This window comes from Felis catus, chromosome C2, assembly GCF_018350175.1.
Source record: "Felis catus isolate Fca126 chromosome C2, F.catus_Fca126_mat1.0, whole genome shotgun sequence".
Lineage (NCBI taxonomy): Eukaryota > Metazoa > Chordata > Mammalia > Carnivora > Felidae > Felis > Felis catus.
In genome coordinates, this window is record NC_058376.1 from 143,242,004 (window position 1) to 143,265,388 (window position 23,385).

General features: G+C 38.1%; 2 protein-coding genes across 37 annotated transcripts in view; both read right to left on the bottom strand.

Annotated features, from left to right (window-relative positions):
- NEK10 (NIMA related kinase 10) overlaps positions 1-7,147 on the bottom strand; it is a 230,936-nt gene extending 223,789 nt beyond the window's left edge. For 4 of the 16 annotated variants that reach the window (XM_019810801.3, XM_045037707.1, XM_003992179.6 and 1 more), the window contains exon 1: positions 6,054-7,141. The gene's annotated coding sequence lies outside the window, so the exon portion shown is untranslated. Of the gene's footprint in view, positions 1-5,860; positions 5,999-6,053 lie in introns of those variants that run through there. The other 12 variants (XM_019810799.3, XM_011286268.4, XM_045037712.1 and 9 more) reach the window with 9 other exon arrangements.
- An 815-nt stretch (positions 7,148-7,962) lies between these two features.
- Positions 7,963-23,385, bottom strand: part of SLC4A7 (solute carrier family 4 member 7) — a 111,154-nt gene continuing 95,731 nt past the window's right edge. For 14 of the 21 annotated variants that reach the window (XM_045037717.1, XM_045037714.1, XM_045037725.1 and 11 more), the window contains 4 exons: positions 19,706-19,837; positions 17,121-17,218; positions 14,106-14,213; positions 7,963-12,269 (listed from right to left, as the gene is read on the bottom strand). In XM_045037717.1, the coding sequence (XP_044893652.1) occupies positions 12,188-12,269; positions 14,106-14,213; positions 17,121-17,218; positions 19,706-19,837 (420 nt within the window). In that variant the 3' untranslated portion in view covers positions 7,963-12,187. The remainder of the gene's footprint in view (positions 12,270-14,105; positions 14,214-17,120; positions 17,219-19,705; positions 19,838-23,385) is intronic. The other 7 variants (XM_045037719.1, XM_045037721.1, XM_023260634.2 and 4 more) reach the window with 1 other exon arrangement.

Sequence of the window (23,385 nt, forward strand, 5' to 3'; positions counted from 1 at the left end):
AGTCAAGCGTCTGACTTCGGCTCTGGTCATGATCTCGGGTTCATGAGTTTGAATCCCACATCCGGCTCTGCACTGACCGTATGGGGCCTGGAGTCTGCTTCGGATTCTGTGTCTCTCACTCTCTCTCTCAAAAATAAATAAACATTTAAAAATATACATATTTTAAGAAATGATCCTAAGTGGTAGGTAGTGTTGTTGAATCTCCAACTTACAGATGGAGAAACTGAGGCACTGAGAAGTAACTTGGCCAAGATCTCATATGTAATAAAACAATGATGACAAGAGCAAATGTTTACATGGTGCTTAGCCCGTGCCAGTGCTATTCTAAGTGCTTTCCGTAATGTTAACTAATCCAAGTCTCCTAACAAACCTGGAGGGCAGCTACCACTATTGTCCCCTTTCACGGATGACGTTACTGAGACCCACAGAGGTTAAGGAATGTGTCCATGTTACACAGCTGGTAAGTGGCAGAATAGGAATTTATAGCCAGGGAGAGCCTTCCCTGTGAATCTAATGCTGTACTAACTCTCATTTATTGGTGGCATTTATCCAGCGCTCTATCTGCCTAAGTGAATTTTCTTTTTTCTTTTTTTTTTAATTTTTTTTTTCAACGTTTATTTATTTTTGGGACAGAGAGAGACAGAGCATGAACGGGGGAGGGGCAGAGAGAGAGGGAGACACAGAATCCGAAACAGGCTCCAGGCTCTGAGCCATCAGCCCAGAGCCCGACGCGGGGCTCGAACTCACGGACCGCGAGATCGTGACATGGCTGAAGTCGGATGCTTAACCGACTGCGCCACCCAGGCGCCCCAATGCCTAAGTGAATTTTCTAGAGAAATGTTTACCACTGTAATAAAACAACATTACTTCGTACACACGTCCCTGAAATTAACAATTCCCTGTCCTTCATGAAAAATACACTGAATACTGTGTGTTTCCTGACAGCCCAGGGACAATATTATGGCTGCTGTGCTTTATCCATTCTTCCTCTAGTTGTTATTTTAATTTTCATACAAGGGTTTTTTTTTTTTAATTTTCTTTTCCAGATATGAGCCAGTTAATTGTCATTTTGTCACTTTGACTTTGCTGAGGGTCAGTTATAATTATCCCCAATGTAAGATTTAATACGTTCTGAGTTGATGCTAAATCGATCGACTTGAGTGTATGACCTTTATTATGACTATAGAAATTTTGGCTGAGATGAGCGTAAGCCTTACCTCTAGGTAAGTATGAGTAATTATGAGAAACCATCTACTTTCTTCAGCGCTCATTTTCATCGTTTCTTCAATCATCAGACATGTCAGCCAGATTCATGAGTGTCTTTAAAGCTCATTTTCCTCTGGAAGACCAAGTCTCTCAAAAATGTGAGACCCGTTTGCAAATCCAAGCCTGTCCCCGGGCTGACACTTTCTATCCCCTTACCCTACTTTATTTTTACCTCTTTACTTGTCTCTCTCTCTCCCAAGTAGAATGAAATACAAATAGCTACATTTACATGGTACTTCCTACGGACGTGCCACAGTTCTAAGAAATCTGCCGGTACTGATTCGTGTAATAAAACAACGCCATTTGACAGGAGACTGAGATGCAAAGGTGAAGTGACTTGCCAGAGGTCCCATATCCAGCAGTGAGGGAGCTGGGATTTGAACCCAGGCAATCTGACTCCAGAGTCTGTGCCCTACGGGCCCTGCTCTACTACCCCCGAGAACATAAATTCTAAAGGAACAGTGTCACTGCGCAATTCCCAGATGCTCAACAAACGTTCATTAACTGTTTGAATGACCTTCTAGCTCCTCTCCCTGTCCAAGTGCTCAACTCAGGTCACTCTGACTTTAGTCTCAAAAATGGACTGGCTCTGAAAGTCAGAGTAACATTCCAGGCCCTTTTTCACCTACTCAAGACTTGACTGGTTAGTTTCTTTCGACCCACCCTTATCTGACATGACACCCTGGACACCTCAGATGGTGACTGTTCATTGAATGAATGAGTGTCTTACCTGTAACGGAGCTGTTGACAATACACAAAAGTTTGTGACCAAGTAGGAGGATGTCCTAGAAATTGCACTTGAATGAATTAAAAGATTGATTTATAACTTCTGTGGGCTGGCTGTGGAAATTTCACTATTCTTACCTTCAGTGTGTTATGTTTTCTTCTTTGTTAAGACATTTTTAGGGCAGTTTTAGGTTTACAACAAATCTGAGAGGAAGGTACAGAGATTTCTCATATACTTCCTGCCCCCACACCTGCATCGCCTCTCATATTAACAATATCACTCACCACAATGGTACATTTTTAAAATTTTTTAAATATTTATTTATTTTTGAGACAGAGAGAGACAGAGCATGAGCAGGGTAGGGGCAGAGAGAGAAGGAGACACAGAATCTGAAACAGGCGTCAGGCTCTGAGCTGTCAGCACAGAGCCCGACGTAGGGCTTGAACTCATGGACTGAACGGTGAGATCATGACCTGAGCTAGACTGAGCCATCCAGACACCCCCTGAATGGTACATTTTATACCAATTTATGAGTTTGAGGCCCACGTTGGGCTCTGTGCTGATGGCTCAGAACCTGCTGCCTGCTTTGGATTCTGTGTCTCCCTCTCTCTCTTTGCCCCTCCCCCGCTCATGCTCGCGTGCTCTCTCTCTGTCTCTCTCTCAAAAATAAATAAAAACGTTAAAAATTTTAAAAAATAAAAAATAAAATAAAGATGACTTAAATATATATATATTTTAATGTTTATTTTTGAGAGAGACAGAGCACAAGTGGGGGAGGAGAAGAGAGAGATGTTTATTCATTTTATCTCTCTCTCAAAAATAAACAAACATTAAAAAAAAACAGAACAATTTTTATACCAAGAATGAACTACATTGGTACATGATGATCACCCAAAGTCCACAGTTTACCTTAGGGTTCACTCTTCGTGTTGTACATACTATGGGTTTGGACAAATATATAATGACATGTATCCATCAGTCTAATATCATATAGTCTTTTCACTGCCCTAAAAATCCTCTGTTCTGTCTATTCATTTCTCCCCAACCCCCAAGCCCTGGCAACCACTGATCTTTTTTACTGTCTCCAAAATTCTGCCTTTTCCAGAATGTCATATTGTGGAAATCATACAACATGTAGCCTTTTCAGATTAGCTTCTTTTACTTAGTAATAAAGTGTTCCTCCACTTAAAGTTCCTCCATGATTTTTCAAGGCTTCATAGTTCATTCCTTTTTAGTGCTGGATAATATTCCATTGTCTGGTTGTATCATGGTTTATCCATTTACCCACTAAAATGCAAATATTGGCAATTGTGAATAAAGCTGCTGCAAACATCCATGTAAATATTTCAATTTTGTAAATATGTGAAAATTTACTAAGTATAAGGCACTGTGCACTTGATAGGAAGTATGCACATTTAATCTTTAAGACAATCCTATGAAATATGTGCTATTATCAGCCCACTGTACAGATAAAGAAGCTGACTGGGGCCCCTGGGTGGCTGAGTTCCATTAAGCATCCAACTCTTGGGGTGCCTGGGTAGCTCAGTCAGTGAAGTGTCCAACTTCAGCTCAGGTTATGATCTCACAGTTCACAAGTTCAAGCCCTGCATCAGGCTCTGTGCTGGTGCTGACAGCTCAGAGCCTGGGACCTGCTTCAGGTTCTGTGTCTCCCTCTCTCTCTGTTCCTCCCCCACTCATGCGCGCGCGCTCTCTCTCTCTTTCTCTCTCTCTCTCTCTTTCAAAAATAAAGAAACATTAAAAAAAAAAAAAAAAGCATCTCACTCTTGATTTCGACTCAGGTCACAATCTCACAGGTTGTGAATTTGAGCTCCGCATCGGGCTCTGTGATGACAGCTCGGAGCCTGGACCCTGCTTCACATTCTGTGTCTCCCCCTCTCTCTCTGCCCCTCCCCTGTTCTCTCTTTCTCTGTCTCTTTCTCTCAAAAATATTTATTTTTACACAAACTTTAAAAAAAAAAAGAAGAAGAAGAAGAAGCTTGTAAGAGGTTAAGTAATTTGCTGTGGGCCACTGAACTAAAATGCTGAAGCCTGGATTCAATTCCTTGTATCTCTGACTCCAAAGCTTATCTCTTACAACCTATGCTGTAGTCCCTATTTCCCATTTGAAACATACACCATACAATAATAGCGACCATCCTAATGATTATGAAAGACTGTGAGTTGAAACAGTTTCCAATCACCAAGGGTCTTAAAATCTAAGTAAAACCTATCAGCTCAACTTTCGTATTTGGTACACAAAAGCTTCATTGGCCAGAAATCATTTCTGACTTTTCATAGGGATGTCACGAAGAACGGTGCCTTCTCATTTTAGGGATTCATTCACTTACCCAGTCTTTGTTGAGCCCCCACTCTGTGCATGGGGCTGAGAGAGAGACAACAGTGCTGAGTAAGACAGGCAGAGCCCCTGGCCTCGCAGAGAGGGTCTAGAGAAGGGAGCAGAAAAGTAACGAGGCAACACACAGAGAAAGATTGGGGAGCAAGTGAGAACGGGGTTGGGGAGGCTGCAAAAATTGGATGGAGTCCACCGTGAGCAGTGTGAACAAGAGGTGCAATTGCCACACATGGGAGAGAACATGGTGTGTTCTGGGAACGGACAAGACAGAATGGCTGATGGAAGGCCTGACTAAAGAGGCTGCCGTAGGATAATGGAGGGTCTTTGCAGGAAGCGAGCTGGCCTCACGTTATTTAGAAAGGTCACTCTAACACTCATGGGGAAAACGGATTAGATAGGGCCAGGCTGGAAGCGGGAAAGATGGGACCGCTGCTGAACTTAACCAAGGGACTGGTGAGAATACAGTGAGCATGTTGATGGTGATGTGGGAATTGGTTTGGCAGCTATTTAGAAGATACACCCTTGGGGCGCCTGGGTGGTTCAGAGGATTGGGCCTCGGACTCCGGATTTCAGCTCAGATCATGATTTCCTGGTTCGTGAGATAGAGCCCCGCATCAGACTCTGTGCTGAGTGTGGAGTCTGCTTGGGATTCTCGCTCCTCTCTCTCTGCCCACAACCCCCCCCCCCCCGCCCACTCACTCTCTAAATAAATAAATAAATAAATAAATAAATAAATAAATAAATAAATGTGTTTTTTTTTTTAAATTTTTTTTTCAGCGTTTATTTTTATTTTTGGGACAGAGAGAGACAGAGCATGAACGGGGGAGGGGCAGAGAGAGAGGGAGACACAGAATCGGAAACACGCTCCAGGCTCTGAGCCATCAGCCCAGAGCCCGACGCGGGGCTCGAACTCCCGGACCGCGAGATCGTGACCTGGCTGAAGTCGGACGCTTAACCGACTGCGCCACCCAGGCGCCCCAATAAGTGTTTTTTTAAAAAGGGTACAGACTTGATCATTGATGGAAATGCGAAAGAAGAGGTGATGTCAAAGATACTGCCCAGAATGGGATTTTGGTAATTGAACGGATAGGGCTGCCCAAGATAGGGAATCCAAGGGTGAGGCAGGCTGGTGGGAGTGGAGGGAGGTGGCTTTTAGGGTTACACACGTGTGGAGTTAACTGGCAGCTGGATTTGGGGGTCTGGGCCTTAATGGAGCAGCCCAGGGCTGGAGATGAAGGGGGGCAGGCATGTGAGGCCTGAAGGCATGGAAGCGGACAGGCTCGCCCCACGCGGCGTAGAAAAGCAGAGGGGCAAAGCAGCATCACAGAAGGGGAAGGCGGAAAAGCGGCACCCATATAAGCCTTTCATGAATGAGGCGGCAGGCGTATCGGGAAAGATCGCAAGACACACACTCGGGCGCCACGTAACCAAAATAACTCCTTCCTGGAGCTGGACGGGCCATCCAACACCGTTGATGCACTTGCCCGCCATCCCCCCGCCCGACACCAACCCACCTGCTAGGAGACGGGCTCTCGGAGGCTCGCCTACCCGCGACAGCCCGCTCTCTCGGCCCCGAGCCCAAGGCGAGTGGAGCTTGACGCCCGGAGGCTTCGGGGCTGCTCCTCAAGGACCTGCGGGCCTCTCCTTGGAGACCCTGCCTCAAACCGCGCGCCGGCGCAGAGGAACGCCCGCTCCCGCCCCACTCACCGCGCCTGAGGGAGCGTCCCTCCTGTAGGCCAATTTCTAAGTCCTCTTCCTCATCGTCCCTGCTGCTGCCACCGGCGGCTCCGGATCGGGGGGTGGCCCGCCCCGCCCACCGCCGGTCCCCTCCACCCGGGGGACTGCACCGCCGGCCGCACCGTTGGCACAATCAAATCCCGCTTTAGGCCACCAACCGGCGCCGGCTGAGCCAATGCCGACACCTCTTCTTCCGCTGCGCCGGTGCGCCTCGGCCAATCAGGAACAGCCGTGCGCGGCGTACCGAGCGCCATGGCGACGGGTGACACCTGCCCCAGGGTTACCGTAGCAACCATGGAACGCGCAGGTTCTAGCCCCAAGGCTGCAAGCTGGAGAGAGCAGCCAGTCACCGGGACCGAGAGCTACTAGCCTGGGGACAGGCTTCCTCAACTCGGTGGATTTTCCTGGACTTGGCGTGCCCAACCTTTTGCATTTGAAGTAAAATGGGTCAAGTAAAATGGGAAAAGAGCTGCTTCATCTTAGTTTCAAGAAGTGCTATGGACGAAAACCAATTCTCTCCCAAAGCAAAGGGTAGGTTAGTTTGAAAGGATCAACACTACATGCTTTGCATACGGCGGGGACACATTCTTGGCTACTCGAGTGCACTGCACACTTCAGGCAATGAGAATAGGGTGTTGTGAAAATAAAAGGGACCTGGCATTCAAGATATCTGTGCCGCTCACCTAGCATAGGCACGTCTCTTCACCTTTTGTGAAGGTCTGAAGCTTCTTGGGGAAAAATCAAAAACAAAAACAAAAACCAATGTCATTAAAGCTTTCAAAAGATGATTCCCATTATCAAGCTTTAAAAAATGAAAAATATTCAGTGCTCCTCTTACACACACTATTTCACTATTCCACCACATCGTCTGGTAGTCATTATTTTTCATTCTAGTTTAGAAGTGTGAAATGGAGATGTAAGTTTCTTAAGCTGCCCGGCTGGTTACTGGCACAGCTGGCTAAGTGACGCAGGCAGGGTAGAACCTACATGATTCTACACAGTTCTGTGCAGTAGTACCTATACAGTTTGAATCCAGAGCCCAATTTTATCCACAGTGACGCTCCATATTTCTTCAAATATAAGACCTATTCAATCTCATGTTAATATTGCTCAAAATGACCAATGAGTCAATTAGTGCAGTGACTACATCTCCCAAAACTTAATATTTAAAAAAAAAAAAATTAAGTTTGTTTTGAGAGAGAGCGAGCAGGGGAGGGGCAGAGATGGAGAGAGAGAATTCCAAGCTGTGCTGACAGCACAGAGCCGAATGAAGGGCTCGACCTCATGAACCGTGAGATCATGACCTGAGCCAAAACCAAGAGTCGGATGCTTAATGGACTTAGCCACCCAGGCGCCCCCAAAATGCTCATGCGCTGAGCATGGAGCCTGCTTAAGATGTGCGCACTCTCTCTCTCTCCCCCTCTCTTTCTCCCTCTCCCCACCCCCACCACTCATGCCCTCTCTGAAATAATTTTTTCAAAAATTTTAAGTAAAAAAATTTTTTAAATCATAATTAGCCATTAAAAATAAACAAAAACCTCCAAGTCTTCAGTCTGAGAGAGTTCAGAATTTACACACTCACTGCACATCATGAAATGTGACGTGTGTTAATTCCACATCATATTGCAAAATTCTAAGCAGATGTGTCTTAAATAATGAACCAGTCTATTCTTAAAGGGATTTAATTTTAATATTTCTTAATAGCAAAAAGCTGTTGTGAAACACATAATATTTCGTTTCATCTTCTTTTCTGTCTCCTTACTGAAATATATGAATATTAGGAAGCAGGAAACAGAAATCACCTATTTTTCCTTCACCCCCATCCCTCCACATGAAGAAGCTACGCAGCAATTCTAATAAACAAAGTACAAAGACAATATCCAACAACTAATTCAGTAGACTTTTATTGCTCTTTCAACTTCAATAACATCTCTAAAAAATAGTTTTCTTCTAACAATTATGAAACAAATTTGAAAGGCAGGATCATTCACATTATAGACTTGGTAGAGACTTGTACTTCATATAAATGAAAAATACCCAGTTCTACGTTTTAAATGTTTGATTTACCTTGGATTTTATTACAAAAGAAAATATTATCATTGTAATTATAAAAGTCATAAAAATTAGAACTGTACTGTGAAATTATACCAAGCTATCAAATATTATATAAATGAACAATAAAATTCAATTTCTATTTATTTAAACATAGTAAACATTAGAAGATAACTCCCCTACAAAACAAACAAAACACCCCAAACTTTTAATATTAAAGCAACAAAAGAAAAGCCACAACACAAAAATCAATGCACAAAAATCTGATTAAAAAAACCACTGGGGTTTAACAATTGCTACAAGTCAACTGTAGAAGTCGGTATGTGCTAATTAAATTAAAGTTTAAAAATGATCTGTAGATGATTCCATTTCCAACTATATGTTTTCCTATTATTGATACTTATATTACTTTTTGATATGATAGGAAAAAAAACCCGACTTTACATTAACATTGTCAAATTTTGAATTCTGAACACTATTTTAAATTTTCAATGTCCTTACAATCTTTAAGCTTACTTTCTAAAACATAAATAATTGTTGGACTAAACCAAAAGACACTTCACATATCTGTACTGTGTATGATAACAATGATGTAATCTACATAAATAAAATTCAGAACATTAAGTTATTTGATTTAATCATGTTTGAATCACAACGTTATATCAATGGCTTACACATCCAAAATCTGAGCACTTTAAAACGGGATTCACATGTCCAAACTGTTGAGCGCATTTACAGAACTGATGTCCGTGATATGATCCTCGAAAGACAGCAAGCTCCGGTGTAATACCTCAGTTTCAGACACCATTTTACGTTTTACAGGAATTTGGAACCTGTCTTTGTGAAAGGAAAAACTTGGAAAGCTATTATATACATACATAAAGTACGAGGAAGAAACAGAAATGCTGTTTGGATGGAGAAAGCAAAAGTTAATCTTTCTGAATGGTAAAGAAATCTGCTTTATAAACACATGCATTAGCACATAAATTTTGTCCTACATGTTTTACAAAGACTTGGCAAATGTGAACATTGATACGCCACAGCTTTTTTCAACAACTTAAGAGATTTAAGATTTTTAACATCATTTGCGTGCGTGCACACACACACACATACACACACACACACACACACACACACACCCATTAGAAAGTTTGTATGCTTCACTTCAACATACCTAATATTATTAGAGAACATACAGAATCATCCTTTTATCATAAGGAAGTTAGCTCACTGTTTTCTCAAAAGCTGCTATTTTAGAGTGAAATAGCATTCAAAAGAAAGTAAATTTCAGATGGTCAACATCAGGATTTATTATAGTCTCTGTAAACAGACATCTATAAATAAATAAAACAGGGTGGAGAGAAGAGAATCCTGAGGTGGCTCTGTAGCCAGGATATTCAGTAGCACTAAGTTCCATCCTGGAAACCAAGGCATCTAAGAAAGTGCAGGGCTGTTTATATTAACTTATTTTGTAAATGGAATATGTACAGGTTTAATTATTTTGCACCTTGAGGTAAATCAGTACATTGCAATTACTACTGCTCATTTACACCTATTTAAGGCAACATTTAAAAATCAATATATGTAGTAAATTATATTTTTCACTTGTCTTGCAATGAACACTATCCACGATCGCTATTTTTCAAAAACAGTGGAAAAATATCATAACCACGTAAAACAAGCAGTTAATTACTTAATAAACACGAGTTACCTTTGCTCTTCAATGGAGTAGTCATATCAGATCATTTTGTAAGTCAAGTAGTCAAAAGAAAGCAGAAACCATTGACAATTAGAAACATAGCAAAAACATTTTGAGTGCAACGTATTTTGCAAGTCATGGTTTTTCTGGCACTGGACTATCACTATACATAATTAAATAAAATTACAGAAACACTATGATGCCAGGTAGTTTTCAGTTTAAAATTTAAAACCCCTTCCTGTAAAATAAGAACATTTGTGAACCCTATGGTGTCCAGACACAAAGAAATGATGTGAGGAAATCCCCCTTGTTCAGGTCCATCAGGGGAGTTTACAAAATGTAGCAGCAAATACTGGGGTCTTTGGAAATGATTATGCTGCTGTGGATAAACAGGAATCATTTCAGTGCAAGCTCACGAAGAATAACAAGCACCATGGGTAATAACTCAATTATCGATTGCCAACAGAGTCTAAAACTCTTCGGCAGGCAGTACCAAATGATGCCGGCTGTGTTTTCTAAAGAAACGTAGCTACATTTCCAAATTCCCATGTGAAGCAGAAGTCAAATCCCTTATTTTAACTAGAATCTGACAATATGGTCTCAGATGGGAAATGACATCTGAGTTATTAGTAAGTAGTTTAGAATGGATGAAAAACACTTCAGAATTGCTAAAATATCAGCTTTTGGCATTCCTCATGATCCTCTATAAGATCAACTTTTCATACTTTTGTACCTTAATTACAAATGATTAAAGGGAGCACTGGAATTTCATTAAAATTTTCATCTTAATATTCATGTCACAATTTTGCTATTTCTCTCTGTGGCTTCTCAATACTCATTTGGTTTTTGTAAATTATCCTCTTGCCAAATCAGTTTCACAACCCCATTCATCCAGTCCTACAGGCTTAACAAGAACAACATTTATTTATTTCATGTAGAGCTAAGAGTATATAAAAGATGGCTAAAAAGATGTGCTAGAAGTTAAAAAGGCAGCTCAGAAAAGCAAAAACAACAATACTAACACAAACTAGAAAGAATGCCATCAATCTGAGCTATACATAAAATGTCTAAATTCCTTTTAAAATACAAATATGGCAGTGCTTTATATCAAAGATGTAAAATCTGTCAACTGCTTTCAGATAATAAACCATAAATGCAAGTGAGCACCAACTATTTACATTAACAATTTAAATTACTCTGTATTTGTTATCTTTTCAAATGTTTATATAATATTTAAGTATATCAATTAAAATAAATAAAATATTTTAAAATGCAATCACATAACAATCTATTAAATAGTATCTATACAACAGAAAGAATAACAACGTAAACAAGAAAATGAAAGGTAATTCTTTAGAATAAAGTAATACTGATCATAAACCCATTAAGAGAATTCTGACTCCTGATTATTTCCTCATATTACTTGTAATAGAAAAATAATCAAGGACCTGAACCTGATATAAACTAAACCACATTTTAAGTAAAAGACAGCAAAGGCAGAGAACAGAGTGGGCATTCTGGGCTCTGATAAAGCATTAGGATTCAGAAAATATTTCTACAAAGGCAACAAAGTTTAACTATTATAAATTTGCATTTTATAGCTTCTAAAATCCATAAAGTTATGACTGCTATAGGTTAAATTATAAAATCACCTGCAATTTTACTTGTCTATCGGAATATAAACCTAAATGTGGAGTTTTAAGATTTAAAATAAATTTTAAAAACATAAATGTCAAAACTATAGTTCTTAGCTAGAAAATTTCTATTGTTCCACCTTTATAGCCAAGAAATCTCCACTGCTTATGAAACATACAGATTATCTGCATAAATGAAACACACATGCAGAGAAGCCGTGACATGTTACATTTGTCCCACAACACTGGCATAAAGACTCCCTGTTCTTCCCATAAAGAACGAACAGAAGTGAAATAATATGCAAAAATTTTTAGTAACTCAAGTAAAAATTATAAATATATGGACAAAGTACGTCACTTAAGGTTGGTATGAATTACCACTGATGGACAAAGAGATTTCAAGGAAAGCAGATTGAATGCATTTCCCCACATCTTTCTACCGCAGAACACAAAATGTTTTTCCAACAAAATAAATATTTGAAGAGTTAAGAACCATGTACCTCATTTCTAAGAGACTATTTCATCATATACACAGTCTCCATGGTGTTCCTAGCAAACTTCAGACACTACCTCAAAAACTCAGTAGTCACGCATTAAATAGCATGACATACAATATTGTTATATATAGTGACATGAAATACACACATTTTATATATATACATATAATAAAATATATATATAGCTATATAGCTATATATATAGTTCCTCTTGGTTCAATTCTATAATGAAGTTTCAGCATCCATGTATTTCTTTGTTGGTTCATCTTCAAAATTTATTTTCACACTGACAGGCTTTTCAGGGCTATTTAAAACAAAGAATGAGAATAAATGATTTTGAAATGGATACATACTACATTCTAAACACGGCCAACACTTAGCATCCATAATCACCCTTTTGAGATGACTATAAATACTATATACTAATGACTTGTTATTTGTTACTTTATTGCTTTCTTTTCGTATCAGTAAATTTGATTGGAAAGACAAATATTAAAAATTCTTAGATTTTTTTTCAATGGATATGTTTGCCACTGAAATTAATGTTTTTCTTACAAGTGAAGAGGAGTTTCTTAAAATGGGTCATTTTACGACTAAGTTTATTAGTTTTACTTTATAAATAAACAGTTGTAGCATGTGACATTTCACTGACAAATCCATTAAAAAAAGTGATCTTTGCTAATATAGATAAGCATCAAATAACTTTCTGCAAAATGTAACACATTTACAAACTTTCTCTTCCCAAATTTGGTTCACAAATATAAGATCAGAACACATCTATTTTATATTTTCAAGTTACTATCAAATACAGTGATTCCATGTACACAGATTTAATTGACTAACTCATAAATGAAAATACACTGTGGTTTGCTGCCTTCTCCAGATAAGACTGAAGAAGGACCCCCAAACATTTTTCTGTTAAATGACATAACCCGAACACTGTCTTTCTTTCCCTTTGATTTTGACTTGAGGAACAACCTGAATGAAAGGCAGAAATATAAAAGATACAATAATATTATTGTAAGGTCTTTACATTTATCAAAATAATCTCAGCCACGAGTGCTGACAAGGTGTGAAAATTAAGAGTAAAAAGAATATCAAGCTAAATTCTAGCTGCATGGAATATACAAAATGACAGAGTTAAACTTAAAAACTTTTAAGATCAAAGACAGAAGGAAATAGTCCAGCTTAGAGAATCAGAACTCAAGAAATGATTAAAAAAAAAAAAAAAAAAAAAAAAAAGGATAGAGATTAAGTAGGAGCAAAGCTCTAAGAAGAGGTAAGGAAGGAATGAACAAAACCTAACCAATGATTATCAAAAGACAGTGGCCAGAAAGATAATAGCTAATGAGGAACAGCTAGTGATTGTTTGTCTGGAAAAGTTTTGATTGGATATCCAAGCAGAATACACCGACACAAAACGAGTCTGGTACAAAGTGACACAGAATACCTGCTGAGTATGAACGACTGAGTACACTGCTGGATAACACCTCATTTCTCCACAGACCCAAGGGAATCAAGTACCCTTGGGCACCTAACAAAAAATCTAAGGAAGGAGGTATGAAATAGTTATGCAGTCCATGCTCCCTTATAAAACTGAATGACCGTTATATCCATGGATTAAATTTCTTCCAACTATCTTCTAGGGAAACATTTACCTCACCTGAAGAAATGGCAGGCTAAAACAAAACAAGACAAAACCAAACAAGGAAAACAATCATGTCTGTCTTTTTGCTTGGACCATCAGAAAGAATGACTGAGGGAGCATCCAATTATAGAATTTATGTAACCCCTAATAATTATCTTTCTGTACATGGTTTCCGATCTTTTATATACTCATTCCATATTACCATAGGTGATATTCACTTTTATTCTAAAATGGCTCAAATTCTTTTTGGAAATAGGCAACCATGAGTTTAAAAAAATAACTTCTTTGGCACTTATATCTGATTTCCAGTATTCAGCGAAATGACGGATAGACAGATGAAAGGAAGAAGGAAAGAAGAGAAGGCTGGTTTTGTTAAGAGAATAAAACTTATGCAGATTGAGTTAAATGTAATGGTTTTATTAAATAGCTATCTAGGCAGAAGTCAACTGAAAATCGGCTACGGTTAGAAAATGCGTAAATAGTTACAGCTACCTCGTGTTAGGCCTGGTTACTTTGGCATTCTCAGTATTCATGGAAAGTGCCTTCCATTGTGCAGTTTTGGCCATTTCATCTGATATGTTAACAACTGAGGGATCAACACTAAAGAACAAATATACTTTTTGGTTAGTATTCAGTACTTGCAAAAGCATTAATATTGTCGCTCTTGACTATATAATATTTGTCTTCAACTTAAAACTGAGAAAGCTCTTTGTCTTGCACTTAAACCAAGGTCTAGAAAAACATCAGAATTATGTAGTTCTGTTATAAAGATATCACGAAGCATTGTATCTTTCTGCATAATCAAAGCTAGGAGTTAAGATTATAAATTGGCAATGATGCCCAAAGATGATCATCTTGGCTCTAAACGTATTACTGAAATAACATAAAAGACTACATTAATGTGCTTGTAAATATAAAAAATATAGCCTCAACACAATTAGAAAACTTTCATACCTGGCAAAAATCTCAATCTAATCAAATAAATATCCCCAGTTAAAGAAAGAAAAATTGAGATTATTATTTTTTTAAAAAAACTGATTTTTAATAGCTTTTAAAAAAACCTTTAAGAATAATGGTTGAAAAGACAATCAAAATCAAAATCAAAAGAACGAAATACTGTCCTTTCATTGGAAGAGAAAAATGTAACCATTCCATGTCTTTATAAAATATTGCAACATTCCTTTGAGATGAATCCAATAATGATCATATCCATAAATAATCTGGGGCTCGAGGTTATCAGTCACAAGTCACAGGAAAGTGCTATGAAGTTATTAAAAATATATCTGCAAGCCCTTTTTCTTCACCAAAAAGTAACATTTCATGCATAGAAGTGACAAACACAAATGTCAAATTAGACCTTAAATTCACAATGTGATGGCAGCTATGTGATAAATGACTAAACAGCAGTCCTTTAGAAAAGTGCTAGCTTTGTTCACACTTTAAATCCAATATCGTTTAAAATAATAAGACTGCAGGGGCGCCTGGGTGGCTCAGTGGATTAAGGGTCCAACTCTTGATTTTGAGTCAGGTCATGATCTCAAGCCCTATGTCAGGCTCCAAGCTGAGCATAGAGGCTGCTTGGGATTCTCTTTCCCCCTGCCCTTCCCCCACTCACACTCTGTGTGTGTCTCTCTCTCAAATAAATAAACATTAAGAAAATAAATAAATAAACTTTATTTAAATAAATAAACGAAGAAATAAGACTGCAGAGAAGTGTAACATGGTCCTTAAAGAATCTCTAGGAAAAGGTGCTTTACCAAGTCAATTTTTTTAAGGTGCAAAAAATTTGAAGGTCCAAATTCACAATGGCAGAGCCATTCCAACTTGAAACTACCTACTGTGACTAAACATTTCTTTGGTTTGTTGCCAACTTCAAATAACTGAAGAGAGACATTCCTGAAGCACTTTCTAGCTTCAAAATGTCCTCCTCTAAGAACTTTCCCATTACTAAAAATTAAGACTTTTCTGAAGACAGTACATGTTTTGTTATCCCCCAAAATAAAACTACATGGGGAAAAAAATCAATTCCTTTCATGTTTAATGGAGTTTTGCAGTTTCCAAATGTTTTCCTGCATTACCTCATTTGATTTTCATGGCAGGTAATCCAAAGCTACTTAAGACTATAAAATATGACAGATAAACAGATAAGCCGATTTCTGGCATTCCTGGTGACCAAATTTTAAGCAAAGCAGCATTTATCATGGCCTGTGCCATCACTTAAAGAGACAAAAGTGTATGTACAGATAACCATCCTTTTTGTTAAATATCAGACAGTGTAAGTACAGATTCCACTTAAATTTGTCAAGGCCCGTGTATAATCATACTGAGAAAGGGATAATGCAGACTAGAGAGACTAAGTGGCAAGTAATTTCAGCAAATTGATGAGTCACTAATAACCATCATGGCAGCTCCTATAGTCTTAAGTCCAACAAAATTAATACACTAATTCATTGAACAAATATTTACAGAACCCAGCAAAGCAGAGCACTACAGCTGCGTATATCAAGACATCTATACTTGGCATTTAATTTAAAGAACATAAGAAAGATTTGAGGGAAAATCATAAAAGGTGACACAGACTACTTAATACCAACAATGAAAATTAACAGTAAAAATTATAGAGGGAACATTACTTATGAATTCATCTATCAAAACGAATCAACATGTACAAGTCTAAATACAACATCTATAAAAACTATAAAGATTAATTAAAAATGAAAAAAATCTGAAGTTAATAAATACCAACAAACCTTTTCTATTAAACGGAACCTATATACATTCTATACCTGACTTTTCTACTATCAAGCGCTAATCAGAAATAGAATAAATGTGGAACCAGAAATCAGATATGTGCATAAATAATATAGACTTTTATTCTTTAAAACTACAAAAAAGTACACAGAGTTTAAAGACAGAATTTACCACCATCTTTGGTTCTTAAATTTACATATAAACCACTAAAATCATACATTATAAACTATGTATGAAACGCAACCTGTCCATGACATGAGCCCTCACTGACAATAGTCAAAAGTCACACCTTTGCAAAGTAGGAGAGTTCCAGGGCCTCTACACATAGTCAAAATTTGGAAGGTTATCAGACAATGGATTACCAATGTTTATCTTTCAGCACACGCTGACACAGCCCCAATAAAGGACAGAAGGGAAAAACCTATACTGCTGAGAGAATGGGACTATTCTGAGTTTTGTGTTCTGACTTTAAACTTCATTAAAACAGAAGGAGTAACACAAGACAAGTAGCTCCTGTCTGCTTGGCATGTGGGTTGGTTTAATGTTCTGGTCTAAGTCTGGCCTATCACCTGCGAAGGGAAGGGCCTTGCGACTCCCTTTCGAATTCACGCAGCCCCCGGTTAGTTGATATGCTGGATGCCAGTTTTGTCATCTTTTTAAAAATAAAGATCGCTACTTTAATGAAGCATTACACGGTTTATTCATGTACTTGAAGTGTATACAAAATACATTTTACAAGATAAAGTTTTATCTCACCTATATTTCAGGGCTTTAACCGGAATCTGTAAGAGACTTCCTCCTTCAAATGGAAGGTGCACAGTGTCGTCATCAGCTTGAAGCATCCGTTCAGCTTCCTTCAGGGCACATACACAAAAAGATTACTTTTCCCAGAATATTTCCAGGAGGGCCAATTAATATGTAACATCTTCAAGAACTGGAAACCCAAACTGACAATATTATTGAAATATAACATATTTGCCATGGCTGGAAGTCCTTTTACTATTAGAAACATACACTTATGGCACAATAGAACACAACCATTTGGAAAGACTAAATTGTAAATGCTTATAACGTTCATTTAAGTTTAACCATTAATACTATTTTAAAAATAGATTTAGCTACATAAGTTTTATTATCAATTATTAGCACAGAACAAGAGATAAAATTCTGTGAAACCTCATTACAATACACTGTAAGCAAAACCTCATTTGTAAAGGAAGGGTTTCTAGATCTCAGCAATACTGACAGGGCCAAACAGTTCTCTGTAGTAAGGAGCAGTCCTTACTAGGACTAGTAAGTAAGTAACACTAGTCCTGGTGTTAAGTAGCATCCTAGGCCTCCACTTACTGGATGCCCCTCCAATTCTGACAATGAAAAATTTCTCAAACATTGAAATATGACCCCGGAGGAGAAATGTCACCCCAGATGGAGAGCAACTTCTATTGGAGACATGACCCAAAATCATGACGTCATCATCACTGGGGGCAGGGCTGGATGGACTGGGAGAGCATTCACACTCTTCTTCTTAACAACAGAAATCCCACTATTTGAAGGTGGCAATACGCCCAGCTTTTAAAATGTCAGCGTTATGGGGCGCCTGGGTGACTCAGTCGGTTAAGTGTCCGATTTCGGCTCAGGTCACGATCCCACAGTTTGTGAGTTTGAGCCCCGCAAAGGGCTCTGTGCGGACAGCTCGGAGCCTGGAGCTTGCTTCGGATTCTGTGTCTCCCTCTCTCTCTGCCCCTCCCCTGCTCGCGCTCTCTCTCTCTCTTTCTCTCAAAAATAAACAGTAAAAAAAAATAATTAAAAAGTCATCATCAAAAAAACCCCCAAAACCCAAAGCTCAATTTCCCAGCATCCCTTGCAACTCCATGTGGCCATGAGATGCACAAATAACTTACTGGATGACAGTTCTGGAGAGACTCCTTAAAACAGGACAGTAAGGGGAGGGCAGGTTTTGCTTTCTCACCCTATCCCCCCTTCTCCTTCCTGCCAGTCTCTCATGCTAATATGACAGCTCCGGCTCGGAATCCATTTCGACCTAGGAGGGGATGCTCAGTACGGAAACGGTGCTGAGGACGGCACAGCGCAGCCCAGGAGCGCCCAGACAACACGGTGCAACTGTCACATTAGCTCACCCCTCTTCTAAGACTTCTTCTACCTGAGCCCAGGAGCTCTTTGTGTTTAAGCCCCCTGTACTTTTGTCTCCTGTTATACACACTGACCCTTATTCCGACTTAATACAGAAAATAATACGCAGGCAATTTTAACCTAAGTATTTCATAAATAAATTCTACCGTACTTGAAAATTCACCAAAAGCTCATCAACATTTGCACATATAATATAGTTTTAAAGGAAACAAGAATCTTTAAAAAATTTTGGAGACTCCATTCAAATCAGTATTTCCAATTAGTATCCTGATTAAAGAGTCATGATTTTTCTTAAAAAAGTAATCATAAAGCCAGCAATTCTGCCATAAATCAGCACTGCATAATTAATTCAAACTATGAAAAAAATACCAACAAGCCTTAAACATATTTGTCCATGAAGTTTAATAAACGCATTTTTGTAAATACTACACAATATAAGGTATATACTACGTTGCTTTCTCTCAAAAATTAGGTGGAAAAAGTAATTTTGAGTTTAATTGTACTTTTCGTACAATGATATTTAAAGTCCTTTTTGTCATTATGTAGATGTCAGATTAAAATGTTAAAATTTAAATGTACGCTAAAATGTACTTATGAATTTAAGATTTCTGTTACCTACGTTTTAACACTGCTAAATTCTGTCACTGTTAATTAAGTACACATGGGATATGTAATTTTTATTTATTTATTTATTTTTAACGTTTATTTATTTTTGAGACAGAGAGAGACAGAGCATGAACGGGGGAGGGTCAGAGAGAGAGGGAGACACAGAATCCGAAACAGGCTCCAGGCTCTGAGCCGTCAGCACAGAGCCCGACACGGGGCTAGAGATCACAGACCGCGAAATCATGACCTGAGCCGAAGTCGGCCGCTTAACCAACTGAGGCACCCAGGTGCCCCTAGATACGTAATTTTTAAAAGGCTGGTTTTGGGTCAGGGCTTTGAGGGGGCAAGTTGGTAAAATGGGTAAGAACTTATGTTTGGGACGAGTTACCTACTAACCTCCCTCTGCCTCAGTTTCCTTATAGGTAATCTGGGAATGACAAAAGTACCTACACTTCATAATGATAAGGTTCTTAGGAGGATTAAAGGAGCTGATTCCTGTAAAGTGACCATAAGAGTGCCTGCTACTTGGTACGAAGTATTAAGCAACAATGAATAGTGTAAATTTAAAACTCTGGTCTTATTACCTCTTTCTCTTTTTTCTTTTTGTCATCTTCTTTCTTTTTCTTACTTTCTGGCATGAGATCATCAAGCCAACTAAGTTCTCTCTTTGTGAAACACAGATCCATGAGTTTGCGTACAAAAACTAATGCGAGAACCTTAAAAAAGTGGAGGAGAGAATATTAACTAAAAATTAACTATATCGTTTGAAGAGAAAAAAAGTATCAAATGATAAATAACCAAAAAGTGATGCATATATTTTATTTAAAAATCATTTCATATACCATCTTATTTCAAAGAAAGTGAGTTACCTATTTATCTTTCAAACTTCCTGCTCAAAGAAAAGATATTAAAAATACCATTTTTAATATTTTCCTATATAAATCGTTTGCACTCTGCATAAAATTAGAAAGCAAATTAAGCATACATAGTATCTTCACAGTAAAACAAGATTATTAATTTTTATGACTTTAAATTATACACGTTATATAGATAGATACAATTTTAAAAATCTCCTAAGCAATGCATTAGTGAATCCATTTCCCAATATTAGGTTTAAACTTCTCAATTATATAATGTGCTTTCCTTTATTTATTTATTTAAAAAAAGATTTTTTTAATCGTTGTTTATTTTTGAGAGAGAGACTGTGAGCAGGGGAGGAGCAGAGAGAGAGACAGAATCTGAAGCAGGCTCCAGGCCCCGAGCTGTCAGCACAGAGCCCGACGTGGGACTCAAACCCACGAACCACGAGATCATGATCTGAGCTGAAGTCGGACGCTCAACCGACTGAGCCACCCAGGTGCCCCTAATGTGCTTTCCTTTAACTGCTACTAAGGTTGAAGAAACGTTTGCAAATGTTCATTGACCATTTGGACTTCTTCCCTTTCTTCTTACCATCTTCCTTATTACTGTCTTTTCCCTGTTTTTCAATTGCTTTTTTATGACTTTTATTCATGAATTCGTAAGACCTCTGTGTAGTTTAGATAAAGGCATTTTATTCGCCTTATGTGTTGCAAATACTTTCTCCCAGTTCACAATACGATTTTACTTACTACATTCATAAAAAACACTTAATTATCATGTGGTTAAACAGATATTTCTTCCTTTTACAGTTGGGTTTCCCTATCTTGAGAAGTTATCCTCAATCACTGGACTATACAATATTCTTCAAAATCTTCTACTACATTTTAACACTTACGTCTTGAATTCATTTATGGTTTCTTTCTGAGTAAGGTAGTGAGTAAGGAAGCAACCTTAGCTCTCCATTCAGAGTCAAATCATCCAAGACTATATACTACATTTTCCCATGTAGATGAGTTATCACCTTTAATGAAATGTCCCACTTATGGTATTCAAGTGGTAAATTCTCACATATATTCTCATAAATTCTATTTTTCTGATTTATGTCTACGCCCATGTCAATTCCATACTATGTTAGCTGCCCTCACCTGAAAGCAAATTTTAAACATTTAGTTATCACAACAGTATGGTAGCAGCATAGGAACAATCAAGTCCCTCCCTCGCCCCAGACCCCGCCAGGAATTCTTAATTATCTTTGTTTTGTTATTCCTCTGGTATTTATTACATCTTTACTTTTTTATTAATATGCAACTTACATTAAAATAGAAAAATATCACATGTACAGTTTGATGCTTTTGACACATGTACATATTTGTGAAACCTACACCCGAACAACACACAGAACACTTCTACCATCCATGTTGTTATCTGTGACTCTGGCATTTATTTTTCTCCATAAGCTTTAAAATTACCCAGTTCACACTGACAACAACTTCCCCACATACACACAAACACATGCAAATAAACTCACGCAACTCATTCCTGAAGTGACATCTTTACAATACTAAGAATGCAAAATAAAGAGCATGGTATATCTTCCTATTTGCTTGGGTCTTAATTTTATGTACTTCCACATTTTATGGGTTGAATTGTGTCCCGCATGAAAGATGCATTGAAATCCTAACCCCCTGTACCTCAGAACGTGACTTTATTTGGAAATAGGGTTGCTGCAGATATAATTAAGAGGTCATACTGGAGTAGGGTGGGCTCCTAATACAGTATGTCCAGTGTCCTCAAAAATGGTCTTATAAAGACACAGTGATACACAGAACACATGACAACGAAGGCAGTTTGGAGTTAGGCAGTTGCAACACGCAGAAGGCCAAAGATTTTCAACAAACTGCCAGAAGAGGCAAAAAGGATTGCCTCACAGGTTTTAGAGGGCCCCATCCACACCTTGATTTCAGACTTCTAGGATCCACAGCTACCATATAATACATTTCTTTGGTTAAGCCAATGGTTTTCTGGTAACCACCTGCCCTAACAAAATTCTTATTAATTCTATTAGAGCTTTTAGTCTTTTTTTTTTTAATTTGAGTCGTTTGAGTTAGTAAGTATAAAATCACATTACTGACAAATAATGTTATCTCTTCTTTTTGCCAATTATTATATTATTCTTATATCATAGTAAGAACCTTCAATTCATATCAAATAATAATAATAGCTGACTTCCCTATATTAAAACTCATTTATAAATTTTTATTCACAGTGATTGCATTTTATAAAAAGTCTTTTTACCTTTAATTATGTTGATAATTCTTGCTTGCTGCTCAAGTATCCCAGTCTATTTAAACATCATATATTACTTATAGAAACACTATAAATGTATTTATTTGTTAATATCTTCAGATTTTTTACACTTATATTGGTAACTGAGAAGTCACCATCGTTCTTTCATACTTTATTGGGCTTTGGTATTAAGACCTTGCTAGTGTTTCATGACCAAAAAATGCAGAAGTTTCCATCTTTTCCTTTGGTTTAGAATAATTTTTTTTTAAATTTTTTTTTTCAACGTTTATTTATTTTTGGGACAGAGAGAGACAGAGCATGAACGGGGGAGGGGCAGAGAGAGAGGGAGACACAGAATCGGAAACAGGCTCCAGGCTGAGCCGTCAGCCCAGAGCCCGACGCGGGGCTCAAACTCACGGACCGCGAGATCGTGACCTGGCTGAAGTCGGACGCTTAACCGACTGCGCCACCCAGGTGCCCCTGGTTTAGAATAATTTAAGAAGTACTGAAACTAACTGTTCTTTAAAACTCTGCTGTTAACCCATCTGGGGCCCAGGATCCAAGAGCAGATCTTTAACCATTTTCCCAGTCTTGTGTGCAATTGACTTCTACATATCCATAGATTTTATACTTCTCTTTGGGTTAACTCCCAGAAATGTATGTACAGAACGGAACTAATCCATTTCCTCTAGATCAGTGGTAGGTAAACCACAGCCCTTGGGTAAATCTGGCTCTACCTGTTTTGTATGGACTATGACCTAAGAATAGTTTGTAAAGATGAACATTTGAAATTGATTTGATAATAGGGAACACTAACTTTGAACCTCATTAAATGACAGAAAAATTATCCCAAATGAGAAAGAATTTCATTTTTCTCATTAGTAGTCTTTTATTTAAAAAAACTGGACAATTATTTTTAGATTTCAACAATAAGAAACTGTGGACATTTCTCTCCTGTTATAGAAGTGCCTATATATCTTATGACCCACAAAGCTGAAGATAATTTACTATCTGACCCTTTACAGAAATAGTTTGTCAACCTCTACTCTGAATGTTCAAACTTATTCCTATAGATTCATGTAGCATTTTCTTAAAGCCCCTCATATCTCCTCCATAG